The sequence below is a fragment of the Maniola jurtina genome, chromosome 1 (genome assembly GCF_905333055.1).
Source record: "Maniola jurtina chromosome 1, ilManJurt1.1, whole genome shotgun sequence".
NCBI classification, from domain to species: domain Eukaryota; kingdom Metazoa; phylum Arthropoda; class Insecta; order Lepidoptera; family Nymphalidae; genus Maniola; species Maniola jurtina.
In genome coordinates this window covers 3,110,142-3,134,013 of record NC_060029.1, presented here as the reverse complement: position 1 = coordinate 3,134,013, position 23,872 = coordinate 3,110,142, and the positions used below count along the sequence as shown (strand labels likewise).

The following is a 23,872-nucleotide window of genomic DNA, read 5'->3' as shown; positions in this document are numbered from 1 at the left end:
AGCGAAACCGATAAGGGAATAAGTTTAACAAACTACCATACCCAAAATAGCTCGTTTCCATGACGGGAGTCTGCACCTTGAGACATTGAAAACATCGAGATTCAGAGTCAAGGACTAAATACTCGTCTTTGAATTAAAAACATATGTAAATAACCCAATAAGCAAGCAAACAACTAAATATTTAACCAGAACCCGATATCCCTAAAGCTTAACCCCAATTTGTCAGCTTTATTAAGTTATACTAGTAATTAGATGATGCTCGCATTTTCTCTGCGTGGATTAATATTAGTTTTTAAAAATCAAGTTGGAGGTCTTTAATTTTCCGGGATAACAAGTAGCCTGTATATCACACTATAATATTATAAAGGCGAAAGTTTGTATGTGTGTGTGTGTGTGTGTGTGTGTGTATGTTTGTTACTCCTTCACGCTAAAACTACTGGACGGATTGGGCTGAAATTTAGAATGGAGATAGACTATACTCTGGATTAGCACATAGGCTACTTTTTATCCCGGAAAATAAAAGAGTTCCCACGGGATTATTAAAAAACTACATCCACGCGAACGAAGTCGCGGGCATCAGCTAGTATCATAATATATCCAAACAAACAAAATCCGTTGCTCTGAGTTGGTGAGATTGAAGAACAAACCAACAGATAAACACATTATTCATATTGATGCAGTGATAACATCGTCATTATTTTAATACGGACGAATGACGTAAAATTATCAACTTCGTGACGTGATTTTCCTTACGTCACGCAATCATTATAACTCGTATACCGACAAGGCTGGTATTGAAGTCGTGAATATGACGTGGCAAATTTATGATTTATTATGTACTTATTAATTTAATAGGCTGTAATAAGAAAATCCTGTTTAATAGCAGGAAAATGACATAACGAAATGTAAAGTAGGTAAAAGTACTACAAAAATACCATAACGGATATTTCACCTACTTAGTAGGTATATCTACTTACGTATCCAAAATTTTTAAGGGGTAGTATGTAGGGGTAGGGTGGGGTAAGGGGTAGTATGGGGGTTTATACAAACATTTTCTTTGTAATTCACCAACGTCGTGTGAGTTTCCCCCCATTAGACATTCTACACTCTGGAATACTTTTCCGAGATCTGGGTTTCCTTCCAATTTATTGAAATCTACGTATCTTTAAAACAAGAGTCAATAGGCAAAGTCCAGTGGCATGCACTTCATAGATGCAAAAAGGCACTGCTTACTTTAACTTTTTTTTTAATAATAGCTTTAACGAAGATATTAGTTGCTGGTCGAGTTACGGAGTGATAATAGTGGATGGACGGCTGTGATCTTATTTGAATCGTATAATATAACTGTCGTGTAGTATCGAACGTGAAATGTGCATGCCTAAATGCCTACACGTGCACATCTAGTGCCATCACGTGTGATTGTGGACAAACGTATGCAATAAATGCATAGGAGTAGTGAAAATTTAAAACAGTTTTTAAGAAAACACGTTATAATCCGACGTGGTACGTCAACCATGTTAATAAATAGATATAATATTATGTAACACAGCCTGCGACCTTGTAAATTATAGTATAACGTGAGAAAACGGACATGCTATCCGATTTAATTATTATTTGGCAAGAAAGAATTAAGTATAGCTTTTAGCTGTAGGCTGTTAGTAGGCTCAGGACGTCCTTCCTCTAACTGCCGCATGTCGTCTGCGTGGATTTTCTTTAATCTTGCGAGAACTCGTTGACTTTCCGGGACAAAATGATAAAGCTGAGGTCCAAGATGTCTCTAAGATGCTTGCCATCTCTATATCAAATTTCGTCAAAATCTTCGTCAGTAAATTACCGTGAAAAAGTAACAGACATAGGAGAGTGTTAGTAGATATAGGATGGATTTACTTATAAAAATATCAAGCTGTTATATAAAAAAAAAAGAAAAGATGCAATTTGCTAACTAGAAATCATATCGTACTAGATGATGCCGCGACTTCGTCCGAGTGGATTAAGGTTTCTTAAAAATCCCGTGGGGATTCTTTGATTTTCCGGGATAAAAGTTGTACCTCTGAACCTTTCATATTTAAATCGGTTAAACGGCCTCAGTCCGTGCCCGCGATGTAAGCTAACTCTGTACCACATCAAAATCGGTTACTCTGTTAATCCGTGTCGGTCAGACAGACAGACACTCACTTTAACATTTATAATATTAGTGTGGATAATATTATACTATGATCTGTGTTACATTGCTTAATATTCATACCCCTAATACTCGTAAGTTAATAAATTAGTTTCTACACCGCATTGTTTTGGCAAGTATTCGCACTGGCGCGCCAGAAAGCTCATAGTTTATCTACGTCGTAATGTTTGGTAACTCAATAAACCTATCAATAAGCAAGCCTGAAATAGCCTTGACTATTAGATTACATGTAACTATTAATTACAACAAAACTATTGTATAGAATATGTTGGTACCTATTTTATAATGCTTTCCTGACGAATTTCGGCCTCAGCAGTCAATCTTAACGAAGACAAGCTTACTACACAGGAGATATTATATTACATAAACATCAGACGTGCACTATTTATCACCTTACTCTCATTGCCGTGTTCCCCACTAGTTTACAACATGGGGTTATTCAAGGAGCGGACCAACAAATTCCTGAAAGGCCGGCAACGCATTGGCGGCGGTTCTTCTGATGATACAATTAATGTTCATGGGCGGTGGTAATCACTTAACATAAGGTGACCCGCCTGCTCATTTGCTCGCTATTTTTTATTTAAAAAAAAATAGTCTGATAGAACTGCAATTCGACACGACCGGAGAGAAATCTGGTGCAGAGCCAACGACTCTACGTGCTTTCCGAGATCACCTGAGTGTAACACCACCAGCTTCGCAATCTTTTCGAAAGAAAACCAATCAATATAAATATATATGTGATATTATATTTTGTATGATGGATAACTCACGTGTTTGTCCGATTATGCCCGACTAGTTTTAAACCCGTCTGGGGTCCTTTTTCAATTCAACGGGTTCTAAATAAGTCGCACATACTCCGACAAACATGTATGTTTATATTATACAATTATATTTATAATGAGTATCACTTACAATGGTTTAAACGCTAGAAAACCCCAATTTTTCTAAACCGGGACTCATCTATAGGACCTCATGATTTGCTGTCGAAACAATCTATCGTCCCCAAATCATAGTAGTAGCATATCGGGATAGTTAATATAATCTAACTATTATAGGATATGTAGGTACGTAATAAACAAAATGTAATAAAAAAGAACGTAATTTCCTTGTGAATTTATCGTAGGTCAACATTCATGAGTCTTTCACAAGTTCCTGCACCAAATCTGATTACGTTGTGCACGCATATCTTTAAAAATTAAGCACTATATAAGCGCTAACATTGTTCACCAATCATCAGTTCTTTCATAGACATCAAACAAAGCAACATGTTCTCCAAGGTAATATAAAATGGAGTTTAAAAAATGTCTAATTATAGCCAAGGTTGAAGTTCTAATAAGCTTTAAAAGTACATACATTTTACATTTTACAAATTAGAGCAACATTATGGCATACTTCTTCCTCTTTTGAATTAAATCTGGAATAACTTTGAATTCCAATGTCCTCATCCAACTTTTTCTACAGGATACCAACTGCTTATTTTCTAATGTTCTGCTTTTATTATATCAGGTCGCAGTCTTCGCTCTGTTGGTAGCGGTAGCCAACGCCAGCGGTGGTTACAGCAGCTTCTCTTATGGAGTGTCAGACCCCCACACCGGTGACGTGAAGAGCCAGCAAGAGACCCGTGTCGGATCCAACGTGGTCGGACAATACTCCCTCCTGGAGTCCGACGGCACCCGCCGTACTGTGGACTACGCCGCCGACGCACACAACGGTTTCAACGCCGTCGTACGCAAGGACCCCATCGTCGGACACGCCGCTTACGCCGCCGCTCCCGTCGTCGCCTCCTCCTACATCGCCCCCGTCGCCCGCGCCGCCGTCGTCGCCCCCGTGGCCTACTCCGCCGGTATCGCCGCCTCTCCCCTCGCTTACGGAGCTGGTGCCCTCAACTACGGAGGTGCTGCCCTGAACTACGGAGGCGCTGCCCTTAACTACGGAGCCGTCGCAGCCGCTCCCTTGGCCTACAACTCATACGCCGCTGCTCCCGTCGCCGTCGGTTACGGTGCTGGCTACGGTGCCCAAGCTCTCGGTTACGGTGCTGGCTATGGTGCCCAAGCTCTCGGCTACGGTGCTGGCTACGGTGCCCAAGCTCTTGGCTACGGTGCTGGCTACGGTGCTGGCTATGGTGTCCAGGGTCTCGGCTACGCTCATTAACAGCTGTGATTTAGTAACAAAATAGGCAATAGGTTTTAAACGTTGAGGGAGTCAAATCTTATAAAGATCCAAAGAACCTCAATGCAACGAAGAGGCAATACCTTTATATGTGTAAATATTTAAAACTATGAAAGAACTTGTAAATAAACTATTTTTAGTTTAATACAATTTTGACCCTTTTATTTCTACCCCAGTAACATAAGTGTTTTTGACGTGTCTTACAACTCACAAGCCAATGATTTTGCGGGAATCAGACCGCAATGACATTGATTAAATTTTCTTATTTTTTTAACTTAGTAAACAAAAAAAAAATGATTAAGGTACGCGTAATAAGTTCTTCGTAATATAATAATTAATCATGTAAAAGACAAGTGAGCAAAAAACATTAGAGTCCATTGTCCATACTTCCTGCATTACCATTTTTATCGTCTTATAAAAGCTCAATCGAAACCGATACGACCTTGCTCGCCATGAAGAGTCAATGATCATGATTTATTACATAATAGATAGTTTATCAAATGCTAAGTTTAGAAGCCTTCAGCGAAAAAGTGGCGTAAGCTGAAATTTTTTAATTTAGTAAAATATCCATAAACACCTAAGTATAAATTGTTTTTAACACCATAACTGCCAATTGCATACTGAGAATGAAATGAGAATAATCTTATACAGCTATAAAGGTTTTTTTTTTGTTTTCCTATTTCACACCACGTAACTATCAATCATATGAAATTAGCAAACTATTGGTACTTACATCCACTCAGATTTAAAATTAGGCACTGCTTGAAATATTAAAACCCTTGAGTTTAAATATCTATCGATAGATCGATGCAGAGTTTTTCTGATATTCATAAACAAACAATGACAGTTCACATTTCAAGCATTTTTAGAATTCCATACCTCAAAAGGAAAAAGAAACCCTTATATAGGATCATTTCGTTTTCTGTCTGTCTACTGTCTGTGTATCTGTCGGTCTGTCTGTCTGTCTGTCAACCTGTCTGGCGTGTCTGTCAAGACAAGGAGAATCAAAACCTATAGGGTACTCTCCGTTGACCCAAAATTATGAAATTTCGGAGGTAGCAATGTCTTATAGCACAAGTAAAGGAAAATCCGAAAACCGTGAATGTTTGGATACATCACATAAAAAATTAAGTGTTATGACGAAATAATATGTTTACTAAATCAGATCATAGATGGCGTTGTTCGTCTTAAACTTGCAGTTTTGCACAGCAGTTGGAAAGTGCTATTTCTTGTACTATGGTACGGAACTCTTCGTGTGTAAGTTCGACTCGCACTTGACCGGTTTTTTAAGTAAGTGGGTGTAACTGACATTAACAAAGTGAGATTTAGGCCACTTGGGTCCCGATAGCGCAATTCTAAAAAATCAGACTGATTTTAATCATATTAGCAAAAACTTTGACCTTCATGTAAACTAAATTAGCATTGTCATTATGACTGCGACAATTTAGTTCGTTTACCTCTAGATATAAAGCAAGATATAAGGATATGGTAATGACAGACTTCAATCTTTCTGCTTAGTCAGGACAAAAGATACAGAACAATATGACCCTTCTGAAACCCTTTTGCAATTTACCTTGCAAATAACGAAGATGGTGTATCCGGATTAAATCCGGGTGCCCATTCCATGCACGTAGTTCACGTTTTAAGTAATTATCCGTGAAAATTTCGACTCTCTGCCTATAACGATTCATGAGATACTGCCTGTTGACAGACGGACAGATAGCGGAAACTTAATAACAGGTTCTCGTTGGCATCCTTTGGGTACGGAACGCGAACAAATTTATCATCATTCAATCATTCATCGTTTGAGTTAACAGTAGAGTGGGTTCGCACTCATTCGATCTGAGTTCGTGAAAATACGGATATGAAAAACTCGGACCGAACTCGGATATTGCTTACGCACAAATCCGATCTTTGATCCAAATCCAAGCTATTCAGTGGATACATTTGACATGTGTACGTCATATTATGTCTGATTTGATCACATCCGGGATATTCTCACGGATGACGGATGACGGAGAGAACTCGGATGACTGAAATCGGAGCTAGTGTGTAAGCTACCATACAAAATGTTCTATGACTGTTTCGGAATAGATTCAATTTTCACGGATTCGGATCGGATGCAGTGCGTAATCGCACTATTTGTCGACAAGAGTAAGTAAGTAGTGTCACTAAGATAAGTAGGTAAAAGGTATTTCGATTTTATTCTATTTACCTTGAGACTTGATTTACCAGTTATATAACGGTGGATAAGTTCTTCCTTTCATTTCCTTTTAACTTTCCTCCATCACTTCGGTAAAATTCTTACGTTAATTTCGGAGCTAATTTCATCAGCTATTTGCACGTGCATAAGTTTCAACGCCGATTCCAATCTCTATGCAAAGGCTATCTGACGCAACTTTTTTACTTCATTTGATGACCAGCTGTGCTGATAGCCCTCGACTGTGACCTGGATATTAAGTGATGATTCAGTCTAAGATGGGTGAGGATCTGAGGGATAACCTGGAAGTTATGTGGCATGTTTAGAAAACCCATAGGTACCTGCTCTACTTTGACGCGGCATCTTGTATGCGCACTAAAGAGACCCCACGAACATAGCCTGAGACATTGATCTGACGAGATAAGAGAATTGACTGACACACCCTTTTTCAAGGCTTTCAACAGAGAGAAATGGCGGAACATCGTGAAAGAAATGATATCTCAAAGGAGCCACAATCCCTCAAAACTGACCCGAAAAGAAGTAAGCGAGCCAAATAACTTGGGGACATGTCTTTACCACTAAGACGGTAACTAGCCACGCCCAAAGCCAAACAAAATGTTCTTAATTTCGGGTAATTTCATCAGCATTAAGCAGTTCATAAAACGCGGTATCCAACTATCTCTATATTCAAAGGCCGTTTCTGACGCAACTTTAAAATAGCAACAAAGCAAAATGTAAACAAGGAGTATAATTTCTCTAGATCACCTTGGGGCGCGAATGTAGGGCAGAACTGAGTAGCCATCAAACCTGTTCTTCTAAGACAAAAAGCTTACGGATTTACTAGTACACAGATAGACTTATGTATTATGTATTTAATGATGACCGGTTGGCGCTTAACAACGATGTTGTCTTGAGTCTTGACTGATAAATGATGACGCATTCTTAGGTACAATACAATAGGATATCCTGGAAAGTAATTGTCCAGATCTTTATCCTTATGCATTAGGATCTAGCACACTCGATAACTGTAGTACTCATCATCATGATCGACATATTGCCGGCTCACTAATCACCACGGATCTCATCTCAGAATGAGAAGTGCTTGGCCAAGGTCTACCATGTTGGCCAAACGCTGATTGGCAGACTTCACCAACTTTTGAGAACATAATGGAGACCTCTCAAACATGCAGGTTTCCTCACAAGTGATATTTAATAAATTAAAACGCACATAACTCCAATAATTTAGAGATCGTCAAGGCTCACTACTGAGCACAGGTCTCCTCTCTGAATGAGGAGGACTCTCTCGGAATGAGAAGGGATTAGGCCAAAGAGTTCCCGAGTGATTTTTGAAACACCTAAATACACAATATGGACGAAATCGTTGCCATCATTTACTTAATACATATGAGTAGATAGTCTACGTCCTCATGGATATAGACTACTTTTCGGTTTCAAATATACGCAGTCTTAAAAATTTACTTACAAATCTTTGAGCCCCTGTAATTTTAAAACTACATATTTTTAGAAAATCTAAAACACCTCAGATATTAGTTTCTAGAATATGTCTGCGAAATTTCATGGACTTTGGTTGCTTAATATTCAAATGAAATTGGAACTACGATTGTATGAAGCGAGTGACGGAGAGAGCCCTGTTAAATGTCCCGGAAGACTAGTCTTATAAAAAATACTATAGGTACAATATTTCCGCTTCTGTTACAAAGTAACGCATATGACTACTGTTGATAACTCGCCGGCCTTGCACTGGTTATCCTAAACTAGTAATTCTTATGATTATTCATCGCTCTATTCAAATTCAAATTCAAAATGTTTTTATTCAATTAGACTTTTACAAGTTCTTTCGAATCGTCAAAAGCATCTACCACTGGTTCGGAATGCCTTTCCTACCGAGAAGAACCAGCAAGAAACTCGGCGGTTGCTCTTTTCAAAGATTTGATATACAATATTATGCCATGTATAAAAGCAATTGAAGTCCTGCGCATTGCTGGAGCGAATCGAAGTTCAAATCCACGCTTTTTTATCATTTACATAATCTTCGATAGTATAATATGCTTTTCTCAAGAGCATATTTTTAATAGATTTTTTGAACCTGTGTAAAGGCAAGTCCAAAATTGACTGAGGAATTTTGTTATAGAAGATTATACCCATTCCCACAAATGACTTTTGGACCTTCCTGAGACGGAGCGTAGGAGTCGCAAGCCTGTTACGGTGTCTATAATTTTATAATGGTAAAATATTAAACGGAGAGATAGCGTAAAGGTTGCGAATTGCATAAGGCAACAATATTGCAAATTGCTTTTCGTATAACACTAGTATTGGACTGCGGAGCTGCTCACTTTTACGACGAACGTCTAGTTTTAGTTTTATTTCGACGAATGAGTAGAATCCCATTTCGTTCACTCTTGGTAGATGGATCGTGGTTATAGTTCGCGTCGTTTTGAAATGAAATGAAATTTTATCTTCCTACATTCTATTAACTTTTTACTATTAGTAACTTTTTATTTATCTTGTTTCGTTGCGGCTTTGCAGGTCTTTGAGTTCCTGTACCTATCACGTCGCTCGTCTCCAATCAATTGTAACGCCGCAAAATTTAAATATCCTCGCCAATACCTTGTGGCCGCTAAACACAGCAGCACTTTCTTGACTGGGATTAGAATAGGAATGCTTACGATTTGTTTTCCTAGACAGATAGATAATGGATGTAGTATGCAGGCGTTATTTTGCGGAAGTCCATGATATACAAGAATCCAAAAGTTTAATTTGCTATAATCCGCAAAACCTTATAAGGTTGTAAGGTAAGGTACGTCAAGTGGTGTTGGGATTTGTGTGGTGCTGCGTGCGTGGTGGTGGTGCGTGTGGCTTGCTTGGTGGCTGGCTTTTCCTGCATGTTTATCAGTGGGAGGGAGGGCGGTGCATGTCGCATGATGCATGTTGCACCATACAGATTTCTTCGGTTTGGCGGATTATAGCAAATTAAGCTTTTGGTTCCTTAGATAATGGATGGATACTGTCGAGTAATTTTTGCGTGAAAGAGTAACATACATACAGACACACATACATACACCTTTCGCCTTTATAATATTAGTGATGGACGGAAAAGAAAGGAAAAGTTTTCCATCCCTTTCCCGTCCACTCATTTTAAACGTGAAAAATCAAGGGGTCTTTGTTGGCGATCGAAAACACAACAGATGGAACGGATTTAGTAAGAACCAAAACCAGAACTATATTAAATAAAATTAATTGTTTATAGAATAACAGACATTCGTATTATATGCATATGCATGTATGTGCATAGAAAATAAGATTATGAAGTTTAATAAACAGTTACTTAAACTACATGGGCGTATTTGAAATGCAGTCCAAATTAAGTAGAAACCTTAGGTATGCTGAGCTTTGAATTCAAAATTCGAACATGTTTGAATAGCAGGTAACATGCAAATTATTCCAAATATTAAATCATCATATTATTTGGGAGAAATTGTATTCGTGCTTGAATACTTGCGATGTGGTTTTGAAATTCAGTTATTAGAACATCTGTAATTAATATTGTAATAGCAGAGGAATTCCAATAAGCTTTATTTGAATATGACAAAACCGGAATTGAATATAAGGTTTAGAGGTTCCACAAAATCTGTATATTATGCACATTGTTATTTATTTTCGTTAGAAAACGAAGCATATGTATAAGAAACACCTAAAACATACCCAAAACATTGAAATATAAAAGAAATAACTCAAAATTTAAAAACCCCCCGATACAAAAACCTCTATAAGAAAACTAGAAAAGAACTGATAACTTTCAAACGCCTGAACCGATTTTCTTCGATTATAGCTAAGAACACTCTCGATCGGCTTCCACCTTTCAAACAAAAAAAAACTAAATTAAAGTCGGTTCATTCGTTTAGGAGCTAAGATGCCACAGACAGATACTCAGATACATAGATACACACGTCAAACTTATAACACCCCTCTTTTTGGGTCGGGCGTTAAAACGAAAATAGGTTTTATTTTTTAAATTATTATTAAGGCGTTGTCTATAGTACAAAAGACTGCATTGTGCAAAAACTCTATAAATGGTAATTTATGTGGATACAACAATTGGACAATGTATCTTATCCTTTAATATTTGCTCCTACAGTGCGTACGTGAGAGGGTAACATGATGCGAAAGCTAAGTATAACAGACTAGAATATAGTAAATAGACGGAATAGAAATAAAACAAGTGCGGAAAAAACTATTTTTAAAGCCTCTACTTAATAATATCCTTTTTTCCACGCACATGCAAACTGTGGAATCAACTACCATCGACGGTGCTACCACTAGATTAACATGGGGTTATTCAAGGGGCAGACCAAAAAATTCCTGAAAGGACGGCAAAGCTGTCTAATCAAGTGACGATTATTACTTTTTTCCCTAATGTTCGAGGAATATAAATTAGGCGTATTTAGAATTTAAAGCCTATGACAAACTCATAATTTAATAAAGATTTTTCATGATCATTTCCACTTTGGGGAATTCGTATGATGTTGTATAAAAATGAAATGTATCAAAACCTGCAATCTTTAATTAGCTTTGCGGACGTTGCAGAATTTAGCTGCCGATTATGTGAGAATTCCAACCCTAAAGAAAACTGAAATTACTAGTAGGTTCCTGAACGCTTGTACGTCAGAGTGATATAATAGGGTGTGACACGCAGACCCTCTGGCATTTTTTATGAAACCGTTTTCTTACGAGAGCTTCATCCATCTTTTTCTTTTAGTCTATGAAGAATAAATTTACTTTTTTGCGAACCCTACAAGCCATGTTCGAACTGTTTTTGGCATACAATAGTATCTTAGTTGGAAAATCGTAATAAAACGCAAAAATGGAAAACATTAAAGTGGCTGTTTTAATAAAAATTTGTACATGATGGCCTTTTAAAATGTAATGAGGTTTTATCAAAGCTTTGCAATGCGTTGAGAGCTTACAAACTATACTGAAGACACACCTATGTACCTATACCTATTCTTATACGCTACTATTTTTTTTAACCCCCGACCCAAAAAGAGGGGTATTATAAGTTTGACGTGTATGTCTGTGTATCTGTCTGTGGCAACGTAGCTCCTAAACTAACGGACCGATTTTAATTTAGTTTTTTTTTGTTTGAAAGGTGACTTGATCGAGTGCTCTTAGCTATAGTCCAAGAAAATCGGTTCAGCCGTTTGAAAGTTATTAGCTCTTTTTTAGTTATTACTGTAACCGTCAAGTTCAAGTCGGATTTGCAGACGATGGGTTCCGTACTCTCGTACAAGAAATAAATTCAATTTTTTTTTTCATGGTGGCCTAAAACTTTAATATATTTTGTTGTTCTAGCGGCAATAGAAATACACGTTCTGTGAAAATTTCAACTCTCTATTTATTACGGTTCACGAAATACACCCCGCTGATAAACACACGGACGGACGGAAGGACAGACGGAGGTTTACGGAACCCCAAAAACCAGATCAGCGATCTGCTTGTATATCAATCGCCTCAGGCCGCACTAGTAGTCGGGTACAATTACGCACCTATAAAAAATTATAACAGGAATAATGAATAACGCGATACGATAATGACATGTCTCGACTCATTTCTTTGTGCTTTCCAACAAGCGGCCTTGCGTTTCCGGATCCACAGTAACATACGCGTTTTTAAATACCATGCGGTTGAGCCCGCCCGCGTATATCCGATCCATATAAAAGCTCCTAGTTACTCTGATCTGTACTCATTCCCCGAGATTCACTTGTCATAGCAGCAATGGCATCTAAGGTGAATATTTTATAGTGTTGTGACTGTGGTTTAGATTTTCCTCGAGTGCAATAATTAAGCTCTATAGTGAGTGCGTGCGTGCGATCGATAAAAAGTATTTTTCAAGCTTAATACTTAGTCCATTTGCTATCCATACTTTTGTATATTATAATATTGTAAATTCGAAAATGTGTCTGTTTGTTTGTCATTTCTTCCGCCTTGACTATACCTATAACTGATTTCAATAGACAAAAAACTTTATCTCCATCTAAAAAAGGAGATAGAACGCTTTTATATCCACTTTATGTCGGAATATAAAACTGTTTTGCGGGATTTTTAAAATAAGTACACCTGGACAAAGTCGCGAGCGAAATCAATTTTTCAATATTTTAAAATTATCTAAATTATTAATGAAAATATTTATTAATCTAAAACTTTTTGGAGTTATCTTGCGTTTCACTTTAAATATATTCAAATTAAAACTTCAAAATATTTTTATTCAATTAGAATTTTACAAGTACTTTTGAATCGTCAAGAGCATCTATAACTGGTTCGGAATGCTTTATAACTTGCTTTGATGGCGAAGGAAAACTTTGCGAGAAAATCTGCATGCCTATGACTTATGAGCTTCCATAATGTTCTCAAAGGTGTGGAAAAATTGCCAACCCGCACTTGATCAGCGTGGTAGACTACAACCAAACCCTTCTCACTCTGAGAAGGCTTTGGCTGTAGTCACACCTATTCTCAGTAATGAACTGGTGGTGGGTTGATCATGATGACGATGATATTTTTTTTATTTTCATTAAATGAGATTATGCTCAGTACATAATGTCAAGGACGTTTTGTTAATTAATTTATTTCGTCCTAACTCAACAGGATCTTTTTTCAATAAGTAGTCTCTAAGTAGGTACTTATATTATCTGTACTTAGTATTCTAACCATATTTCTAACCGATATTTGTCAGACAAGTTTAGCTTACAAATTAAAAAGTGATGCAATACGAATTTTAACAATTGGATAAAGCTCATTCCAGTATCAATGATACGTTATTGTTTTATTTCCTCTAGTTCAATTAAATACTCGTAATCCAATAAATAATAGAAAACTCAATAATTACATATTAATGAAAGAACATCATTGTTAGAGTTAGTTCATTATGATTCATGATACTATTGTATTTTGCAAATGAGCTGCAAGCTTTTCAGAACTGAAAACTTATGCTGAAAAAAATAACTTATTATTTCCAGTAAGTAGAGATAAGTAATTACGTAATACGTCCTTTTCTTGGTCTTTTGTCTTAAAGTTATTGATACACGAATCCATACCAATATTATAAATGGGATAGCGTGTCTGTGTCTATGTTTGCCAGCTTTTCACGGCCCATCCGATTTTGATGGAAACAGAGAAAGCTTGCATCTCAAGGACATAGACTTTTTGTCTCAGAAAATCGAAGAGTTCCCACGGGATTAATTAAAACCTAAATTTACATCATCTAGTAAACAAATAAATATAACGTTATTCGCATCTTTGACGAATGACGAATTTGAATTTCGAATTCAATAGGTTGCTCGGTTGCTCTACTGTAATAATTAACTGTCCATATAAAAATTCAACTATTTCTTTGTTCAAATAACAGTTTTCTTTTCCAGTTGGTAGTAGTACTCGCCGCCCTGGTCGCCGTGGCCCACAGCTCAGTGGTGCCGGTGGCGCACGTCGCGGCAGCAGACACCGACTACACTAGCTTCGCCTACGACGTCGCGGACCCCTACACCGGCGACTACAAGAGCCAACACGAGACCCGCGTCGGCGGTGTTGTTAAAGGACAATACTCGCTGTTGGACGCTGACGGTACCAAGCGCACTGTGGACTACGCTGCTGATGATGTGAATGGATTCAACGCGGTCGTGCGTAAAGACCCCGCTGTTGTTGCTGCGCCTGTGGTTGCCGCCGCGCCGGTAGCTGCGGTTGCTCCCGCTGTTGTTGCCGCGCGCACGGTTGCAGCACCCGCTGTGGTTGCCGCCCGCACCTACGCTCCTGCTTACTACGCTGCGTCAGCCCCAGCCTACACTGCATCTGCCCCAGTCTACGCTGCTCGTACTTACGCCGCACCTGCACTCTACGCTGCCTCTGCCCCAGTGGTTACCCGTACAGTTGCTGCTCCCGCGGTCTACGCTGCCTCTTCTCCAGTCTACGCCTCCCGCATCGCCACCCCTACATACTACGCTTCCGCCCCTTCAGTCTATGCTGCCCATACCTATGCTGCCCCTAGCGTAGTCGCCTCTCCTTCAGTATACGCCTCAGCTCCCTTGGTACGCAGTTATGCCGCTCCCTACTACAACTCCTACGGCATCAAATCCCTCCCCCTTAACTACTGGTGAATCATAACGAAGCCTTTATAAGGCCCTCACTACCTTAGTATTAGCCATACGAAACTGCCTTGTAAATAATATTATTTTGTACATATCCATGTGACGATAAAAATGATAAATTAAACGACAATACATAATACACCTACGTGTTTTTTTGTTTTTGTATAACTATGGGTGTACCTGTTAACCTTTTTATGCTTCTCAAGGAAGCCTGTTTGCTTCCATTGTCAAAATCGATGTAAGGAAATTGTCATATATCGAACAAAGGAAAAATTTGCATACATCTATTCTCTTATTATATGAACATGATATTCTCTAGAAATTAGATACTTACTGTGGTGCAAATTCAGCCCTCCTAACTCGTAATAAAAAACGCTGAGTTCATCCAAGATTTTCAACCTGCCAATTTAGGAAATGAGCCTTCTAAATTAGCTAAAATATCTAATCAATCCTCACCACCAAGACGGGAGAGTAACCTCTCTTTCATTATGGGATCCGACTCTTCATCAGACATTTTAACAACCTCAACTTGAGACAATCTAAATCTTAAGTTTTCAAATAGATAAAAGATGAAAATAGCTTTTGACTGCAAATTCGTCTGCGTGTTAGAATTTAGGCACTCGGGGATAATGGCTATTTCTCAGTGAACGAAATATCAAAATTGGATCATTATTCCCGGAGCTTATCTTCACCTCTTTATAATGTTACCTTTTGCACGTGACTTCGTCCGCGTGATATAATGTATAGCTCTCAAGGATAAGGTGGCTGTCTCTCAATTAAAGTATTTTCAGAATTGGATCATTAGGTTCAGAGATTACCTCCTACATGTAAAGTAACAAAACCTCTTGATAATATAAAAGATGAAACCATTAGCTCGTCAATACAAGAAAACCTTATTCATAGTTTACGACCACGATACTGTATAGAGATACCGATCTCAGTATTTATCAATTACATTAATTATTTTGTTATCATCTTAACTCATCAACAAACAAAATAATTGTTGATGTGGTCAAAAATAGAGCAGAAAGTACACACAAGAAATCATCTTATATCTACCACTTACGTAACTAGGTAAGTACTCTTGAGATCTAATGAACCAGATAATCTGATTAATCAATCTCAAAATAACTTATCAATAATCTCGATCAAACCAAATTAAAAGGGCTCTTTGTTAAAGATCAGTCTGCGTTATGATTAATGAATAGACTGATTCAGAATACTGTCCCTGCCACAGAATTCAGAATTGGTATAGAAGCGGAAAAGAAAATATGTCTTGCACGTTATTGTAATAAGTATGAGGAACTGGTGAGCAAAGCGATATAATTACAGTTATGAAAAAAATACTTTTCTTTTTAATCCGAACGTTTTTAGAAATGGTATCTGTAATACGGTTTGCAGGAAGGTGATGATAACACTCGTAACACAAGATAAAATTAAGAGTGTCTAAGCATTCCTTTGTACATGAACTAAATAATCACATTGTTGTCTAGTATTTAAGACGTTTTAAAATTGTAAGGATATTTTTGTGGAAATAATAATTGTATTCAAATTAAATAGAGTCTTGACATAACATAAGTGGGGCATGCTGTCCTACATGAAGATAAAATTTCGTTTCATTTCAATAACATTGTCTAAAATCTAGAGAATCCGAATCAAGAGTTCAGATTACTATCTATACTACTAACTATATTAGAGTCCACTCATCCGATCCGAAACCGTGTAAATACGGATAAACTCTATTCAGTGGACATCTTTGACATATCTACGTTAGGTATATGTCCGGTTTGAATCCGACATATCCGCAATATTCTCACGGATGACGGGCAGAACCCGGATGATGGAAGTCGGATTTAGTGTGTAAGCTACAAATAGTTCTATGACTACTTCGGAACGTAGTTTTAACCGACTTCGAAAAAAGGAGGAGGTTCTCAATTCGTCGGAATCTTGTATGTTACCCGATTACTCTAAGACGCCTGGACCGATTTGGAATTTTTTTTTTGTTTGAAAAACCACAAACTAAAAAGTAAAAAATAATTTTTGTTTCTACACTTGAAATGTATGTATGAAGTCGGGTGAGCTTCATACTTGGATTTCTAGTTTCTTTTATTATGCTCGCTCGACTTCATACATACATTACACGTGGTTTGGGGTTTTTGAAGTCGGTTTTATTTTTCTATTGAAAATTTTTTTCACGGACTCAGACCGGATGAGTGCGTAACCGTCCTTACATACATTTTAGCTACTACAGTTCACTATGTTTTTAAATACATAGTTTGCTCCTGGTTTCTCTACGTGATAAAATCAGAAATGAAGAGATCCGTAGGAGAATCACAGTAACAGACAGCTCACCGGAATGCAAAGCTAAAGTTGCAATGAGCTAGACACATAATTCAAAATCTAATAGACGTTGTGGTACCAAGCAAGGAACATAGTTCAAAAAACCGATAAATTTTGGGGTGCCAAGGTTATGCTCATCACCGAGCACAAATTATATGCGTCGTATAATATAAACGTTACACGTATATGTTATGATGTATCATTGGGCACCCTAGAGCAGGATGGATTGGTGAAATACAGAGGATAGTCGAGGAACAGCTGTGTGGTATGGTGAACAGCTGGTGTGGTGGTGCTTTTTATCAGTCTTAAATCCAGCAGGGGATGTCCACAGGCTGAAATGCTGGCGACAATTAGCTAAGTGATCTCCCTATTATCTCGATTATTGAACTCTGCTTGTAATACAAGCAAATTATACAAAAACAGGTTACTATAAAATACCATAATGTGGCTATAAATTATTTAAAGGCATTTCAATTAATTTCCCTAAAAACTGTACATTGGACAATCTAGAATTATTTTTATTATGTTTTATATGTTCGCATATTTGGCATGTTAGCATGGACGGCCTTGTGTTTCCAATATATTTTAACTTTTAATGTCTATTTAAAGTAATTATCAGTGTTTTAAAGATTAACCAGTGCCTATTTAGAAACGGGTCGTCATATCTGAATCATATAAAAGCATGTAGTGAGATGGAAACTGTATCATTTGACAGGATTCACTTGAAATAGCAACAATGGTCGCTAAGGTAAAGAATCTTACTTTTCGTATCTTATTTTTATTTGATAACTTTAGCAGATTTATTTAAAACAGCCCCTTGATTGGTCAAGGATATATTTAAAAAAAAAATAACAACTTTAAAAAATTTATTTAATTAAGTAAATTATCTGTACCAACTACTACATACCAAATAAAGTATGAAAATTAACCATCATCATCATCAGGCGATAGACAATACCTGTGTTAAGTGCAGGCTACATGTGTACTCTTAATATCTGACTTAGAGGAAAATTCATAGAAGCTTAAGTTTTCCGAAGTTGTTCAATCAAGCTTTTACTGGTTCTAGACGATTTCCTTATTCTTTTCATTCTATTGCAGTTCGTCGTAGTACTCGCCCTGGTGGCTGCGGTCCACAGCTCCGTCCTGGTGAAGGTAGACGGCGACTCCTCCAGCTTCTCATACGATGTAGCCGACCCCAACACCGGTGACTACAAGAGTCAAACCGAAACCCGTGTAGGAGGAAACGTGGTTGGACAGTACTCTCTAGTAGACCCTGACGGTACCCAAAGGGTTGTTGACTACACTGCCGATGATGTTAATGGATTCAACGCTGTTGTACGCAAGGAACCTCTGGCTAAGACCGTTGTTGCCGCAACTCCTGTTGTTGCTGCTGCTCCCGCTGTTGTTGCCGCGCGTACTGTAGTTGCTGCTACTCCTTCAGTCGTTGCTTCTCCCACCGTCTACGCTTCATCGGCGCCAGTGCTCTCTCGTTCCTACTATGCACCCTCAGTGTACAGTGCTGTCCCCTCAGCATACAACACTGTATCTTCAGTATACAACACCGTACCTTCAGTGTACAGCTCTGTCCCCTCAGTGTACAGCTCTGTCCCCTCAGTATATAACACCGTACCTTCAGTATACAGCTCTGTACCCTCCGTCTACAGTTCCCTTTCAGGTTATGCGTCCCCTTACTCGACCTACGGATGGTCCAACTCTCTTGGCTACTCAGCTTACGGCTACCCCTCAAACTACTGGGTTAAGTAAAGTGTTCACCATAGTTCCACCTGTAGAAAATGTCGTGTAAATATTTGTATATTATACATATTGTGTCCTGTAAATAAAGCAAAATAATAATTAAACCATGTGTCTATTTGTTTAATGATAAAATATTTGCCGTTTTGAGAAATAAATACTGTCAAAACGTCAGATTCACCTCAGTTTACCTTTACCATGAATATTTGGCGATTAAAAAATCAAGCTTTATTTTTTTATCACCAAATATACACACTAAGTAGGTACCTACTTCTAAAGGCTTTTTGAGCGTTTTTAACTTATATTTACAATAGCTAAGTTAAAGTGCTAAGAAAACAACAATGTTGTGACATTATCGTTTTCTTAGCCACAGCCATCAATTTAATCATGAAAACATACTAAAGCAATATTTGTCTTGGATATTATTGGATAACATGGATATTTTTGACACACGGACAGGTGACAAGGTTTCGCGGTTATTAGATAACTTTGTAAACTAATAACAAATAGCACCATATCACAGAATATATTATACAGTTTTACTTTACAGCATTTCTAGGCTCTAGAGGTCACTACATCAACCAAATTGATATCTCTGATTTATTACCCCTAAAATAAAAACTAAATGATACCAATTAATAATTATATTTACCGATTACCTACAGAAACGGAAATCTGTGCTACCAAAATCGGAAAAGGAAAAATTCCCCGTTTTGAAAGAACGTGCTTTTGAAAGGAGAAAAGAAAAGGGATATCAGGTTATTCTATTAGTACCAAAATTTTATGTACAGTGCATTTAAATATAGAATTCCGCACTCCACTTTTCAACTACCAAAATTAGTACCAAAGTAGAAAATCTAGCTGAGCAGTGCACAAAAAAATATCAAAAAGATAAATTCACATCAATGTAAGATCATTATTCGAATATTTTATTGGGAGACAAGATTATAAATAAATCAATGAATGAATGAACATACGATACGAGCACGTTAATTATCGTGCAGGACAAAAATACAAGATTAATTACCTGTGTTAATTACTCGGCAATAAATAGTAATACAACCTGCTGATATTATCTGTACATAGCGATCTCTTCCAAGCGGCGATATAAATGCTTCCAAGGTGGCAGAGTAAAGTAACAAAATTAAATGATATACTAGTAAAACGATATGTAAGTACTAGAAGATGCCCGCGGCTTCGACCGCGTGGATTTCGGTTTTTAAAAATCCCGTAGGAATTCTTTGATTTTCCAGGATAAAGTGTGTCCGGGAGTGCCTACGTGCTAATCCAGGATATTATCTATCTCCATTCCAAATTTCAGCCAAATCCATTCAGTAGTTATTGCGTAAAAGAGTGACAAACATACACACACGGACACACACACACACACACACACACACACACACACACACACACACACACACACACACACACACACACACACACACACACACACACACACACACATACAAACTTTCGCCTTTATAATATTAGGGTGATTAGTAGTAGGTATTGATTGTTTATCAGTTATCTGTAGATATGAAAAGAAGATCATATACCTACCATACCCCTTCCAAGTTAACCCGATACTATCTTAGACTGCACTTACAACTATCGCAGTCAAGGATTAACTTGAGTTTGTTGTGGGCTCTTCTCAGACCTGAGCGCGTTTGGAACCCTAATAACTTAAGTTTGAAGTTAAAACATAATTAATTATCACCACTATATCATCTTACAAACTTAACAATTCTGACCAACAAAAAGAGTACCTACAAGAGTACTTTGAATAAATAATTTGATTTTTTAAGTTTTCGACTTTTGAATGGAATAAAAAAAGGGTTGGTACAACTGATACGATAGGTAAGAAGGGAAGAACAATATTTATTCGAGGCATAACAACAACAAGAATCAGTTTATAACACGAGTAGTGTGGGCAGCTCAGCTTGTATTGAGACGTCATCGGGCCCTTCAGACAGAAACCTCTATGGCAAACATCTGAGTTACCAGATGCATCAACGCTGATTTTAAGGTATCTACTGGTATAATATATCGTATATCAAAATAGATTTGAGCAATTTAGAAATCAAAATTCTTAAGTTGACCCAGCTGGGTTTCGAAACAAATTTTGCATGCCTCATTATGTAAGGTGAAACATTTCTACTGGACAATATGTACTAAATAACATCTCACTGTAAAAAATGTTTCTGCAAATAAAAAATCTTGAATCTTGAATCGAACCCAGAGCCTCCTACCTATAACAGCATAAGCACTGGCTATTTTGGAACCGAAAGCCGCACAGCACGCAAATAATATAAAGATACGTTACCCAGATAAGTAGGTAAGTAAATTAAAAATTTATAACACCCCCGACAAGTGAAGGTTACAGTAACTAGAAAAGAGCTGATAACTTTCAAACGGCTGAACCGATTTTTTTTGATTATTGCTAAGAACACTCTCGATCAAGCCACCTTTCAAACAAAAAAAAACTAAATTAAAATCGGTTCATTAGTTTAGGAGCTACGATGCCACAGACAGATACACAGACACACGTCAAACTTATAACACCCCTCTTTTTGGGTCAGGCGTTAAAAATAGCTTGACGGTACGTACCTCAATAAAGGGAATTATCTACTGTTCCACACGATTAAGCATATTTTTCACTGTCTCGTAAACCTAGACGTTAAAACGTTATCTTGAAATCTTTATGTTGATCTGTGAACTATTAATAATATACCTACTAAAAATATTTGTGTCTGTGAACTACTTGGTATCGTTAGAGTACAGTTATTGACAATAGTCTTTCTAATGAGCTTTAGAAACCAGTAGGCATAGGAACTTAATTTTATCAAAAAAGTGTTTTGTACTTTAGATGTACAAGGGCCATTTTTGAACGAGAAAATATTAAAATAAGACAGATCTAAGTTCCTCATTGGAAAATTTCTGAAAAAAAATCAATAACTGTATTGTATCTTCGCTGAGATCTAACACCACGTAAGTCAATATTAACAACTTTATAGGAGAGCGGAAAAACTTTTCGATCAAATCCCTAAAAATCTGCCAATCTCTCGCACTGCCAAGGGTCACTGGTAGAGATCTCTTAAGTTTCCCTGTACACTTTTTCTTTCCTTTTCTCTTAATTGTTGCAACTTTCTAGTACAAATAAATATTTTCTTTTTTTGTTTGAAAAGGTATACTGTGCAGTAAAGATCTGATGAATATCTTCGGAGATGGAGAGCAGAACTCCTCAATGGATAAGAGCAAATTGCTCGCGATCAGTGTAATAGCTTAGTAAACAGTAGGGTTTTAACTGTGCATGCATATTATAGCACAGTGGGGCCACTAAAAATTGTGAAATAAAAAAAAAATCAAAAGAAAAATAAAACCGACTTCAAAAACCACAAACACTAAAAAGTAAAAAATAATTTTTATTTTTATGGTTCTTAGTACTTTTTAGTGTTTATGGTTTTTGAAGTAGGTTTTATTTTTCTTATGAAATTTTCATTGATACGGAATCACTTATCGACTGTACGTCTCTTGAGCGAGAAAATACTTACTCGATAGCTAGTCGCTTCTTCGCCGGCAGAGGGACAAGTACCTTAATTTATATTATTAGAATTTAAGCAAAGTTATGCCCCCTTGGAATGTGAACTTCAGCTAAGGCATAGTAACAAGCAACTTCCTGAAATCCTTTGGAAACATTAGATGTCTAATACTAGTATTTTAATATGTGACCTTCTCCACCCAATCAGGTATAATAAATGGCTAATAAAGTAATTACACATATTTTAGATATTAACAAGTGCTATTTAGAACAGGCCTTCGGATGTGGGAATCGTATAAAAGCTCATCGTCACATTAAACGATATCATTCAACAGGATTCACTAACAGAAGCAGCAATGGCAGCCAAGGTAAATTTTGTATTAATATCAGATCAAAAAAAATTAAATAATCTCAAAAACTTAACCCAATTTTGTAAACAAAATATAATTGAGTCCTCCCAAAGCAAAGTGACAGTGTACCTACCTAAATACAATTGGAATTCCAAACCAGTGGTAAATTCTTTAGACGATTCAAAATCACTTGAAAATTTTATTTGAATAAAAAATTCTTTGTATTCTATCTTCAAAAGAGCAAACTATTTTTTTGGGTAAAAAAAATTATCAGTCCTATGGTTCAATAGGAATTTTGTTTTAGACTATTGTCGAAAATAGATTCGGTACAATAAATATAGATAAGTACACTAATTTTAGCACAATCTTCCATAAAAATATTCCCTACAAATTAAAGCAGAATCGATTCCATAAATCGTAGTGTCGAATTGAATAAAATTCTTTTATTTAAAAAAATATAAGATAATATGTAGATACTTGGATTTATTTATATATTTTTTATTTTTTTAACTTTACATTAATGGTCCATTAGAAGTAATTTTTTTGACTATTCGTTTGGATGTATCTCATTGTTCGGATCTAAGGCAAAAAAAAAAACAAGAGTTCCCTTGGTTAGCACTATATTTATTAGTAATTTCCGTACTTAAGCAGATATATTATTATGAATATAATATAGCTGCGAAAACCTGCCTAGAATGAAAATATCCTTATTATTAAAAACAAATCTAATTTAGTTTTTTTTTTTGTTACAGTTCGTCGTAGTTCTCGCCCTAGTGGCCCTGGCCCACAGCTCAGTGGTCCCAGTCGTAGACGATGAAGCTACCAGCTTCTCATACGACGTCGCCGACCCTCTCACTGGTGACTACAAGAGTCAATCTGAATCCCGCGTTGGAGGAGTTGTTAGGGGACAGTACTCTTTGGTAGACCCTGATGGCACCAGACGCGTTGTTGACTACACTGCTGATGATGTTAACGGATTCAACGCTGTAGTGCGCAAAGATCCTCTGGTTGCCAATGTCGCGTCTCGCACTGTAGTGTCTCCAGTCAGCTCTGTTGTCTCAGCTCCCGTCTACTCTGGCGCGTACCCGTCAGTGTACTCCGCTGTACCCTCAGTATACTCCAGTGTATACCCTGGTTACTCTAACTACGGATACCCCACCGCCCGTCTCGGCTATTGGTAAACTC

General features: G+C 37.3%; 3 protein-coding genes across 3 annotated transcripts; all 3 read left to right on the top strand.

Moving 5' to 3' along the window:
- The first annotated feature begins 3,419 nt into the window (after positions 1-3,419).
- On the top strand, positions 3,420-4,444 carry LOC123866259 (larval/pupal rigid cuticle protein 66-like). The gene is made up of 2 exons (XM_045907714.1): positions 3,420-3,459; positions 3,689-4,444. The coding sequence occupies exons 1-2, from the start codon at positions 3,448-3,450 to the stop codon at positions 4,331-4,333; spliced, it is 657 nt and encodes a 218-aa protein (XP_045763670.1). The 5' UTR covers positions 3,420-3,447; the 3' UTR covers positions 4,334-4,444.
- A 7,841-nt stretch (positions 4,445-12,285) lies between these two features.
- LOC123867157 lies at positions 12,286-23,868 on the top strand. Its single transcript, XM_045909056.1, has 5 exons — positions 12,286-12,356; positions 13,985-14,710; positions 18,143-18,595; positions 22,640-22,705; positions 23,440-23,868. Exons 1-5 carry the CDS (start codon positions 12,345-12,347, stop codon positions 23,866-23,868), a joined length of 1,686 nt encoding a protein of 561 aa, XP_045765012.1. The 5' UTR covers positions 12,286-12,344.
- LOC123866238 (pupal cuticle protein Edg-84A-like) lies at positions 17,772-18,882 on the top strand. Its single transcript, XM_045907689.1, has 2 exons — positions 17,772-17,792; positions 18,143-18,882. Exons 1-2 carry the CDS (start codon positions 17,781-17,783, stop codon positions 18,806-18,808), a joined length of 678 nt encoding a protein of 225 aa, XP_045763645.1. The 5' UTR covers positions 17,772-17,780; the 3' UTR covers positions 18,809-18,882.
- Positions 23,869-23,872: the final 4 nt, after the last annotated feature.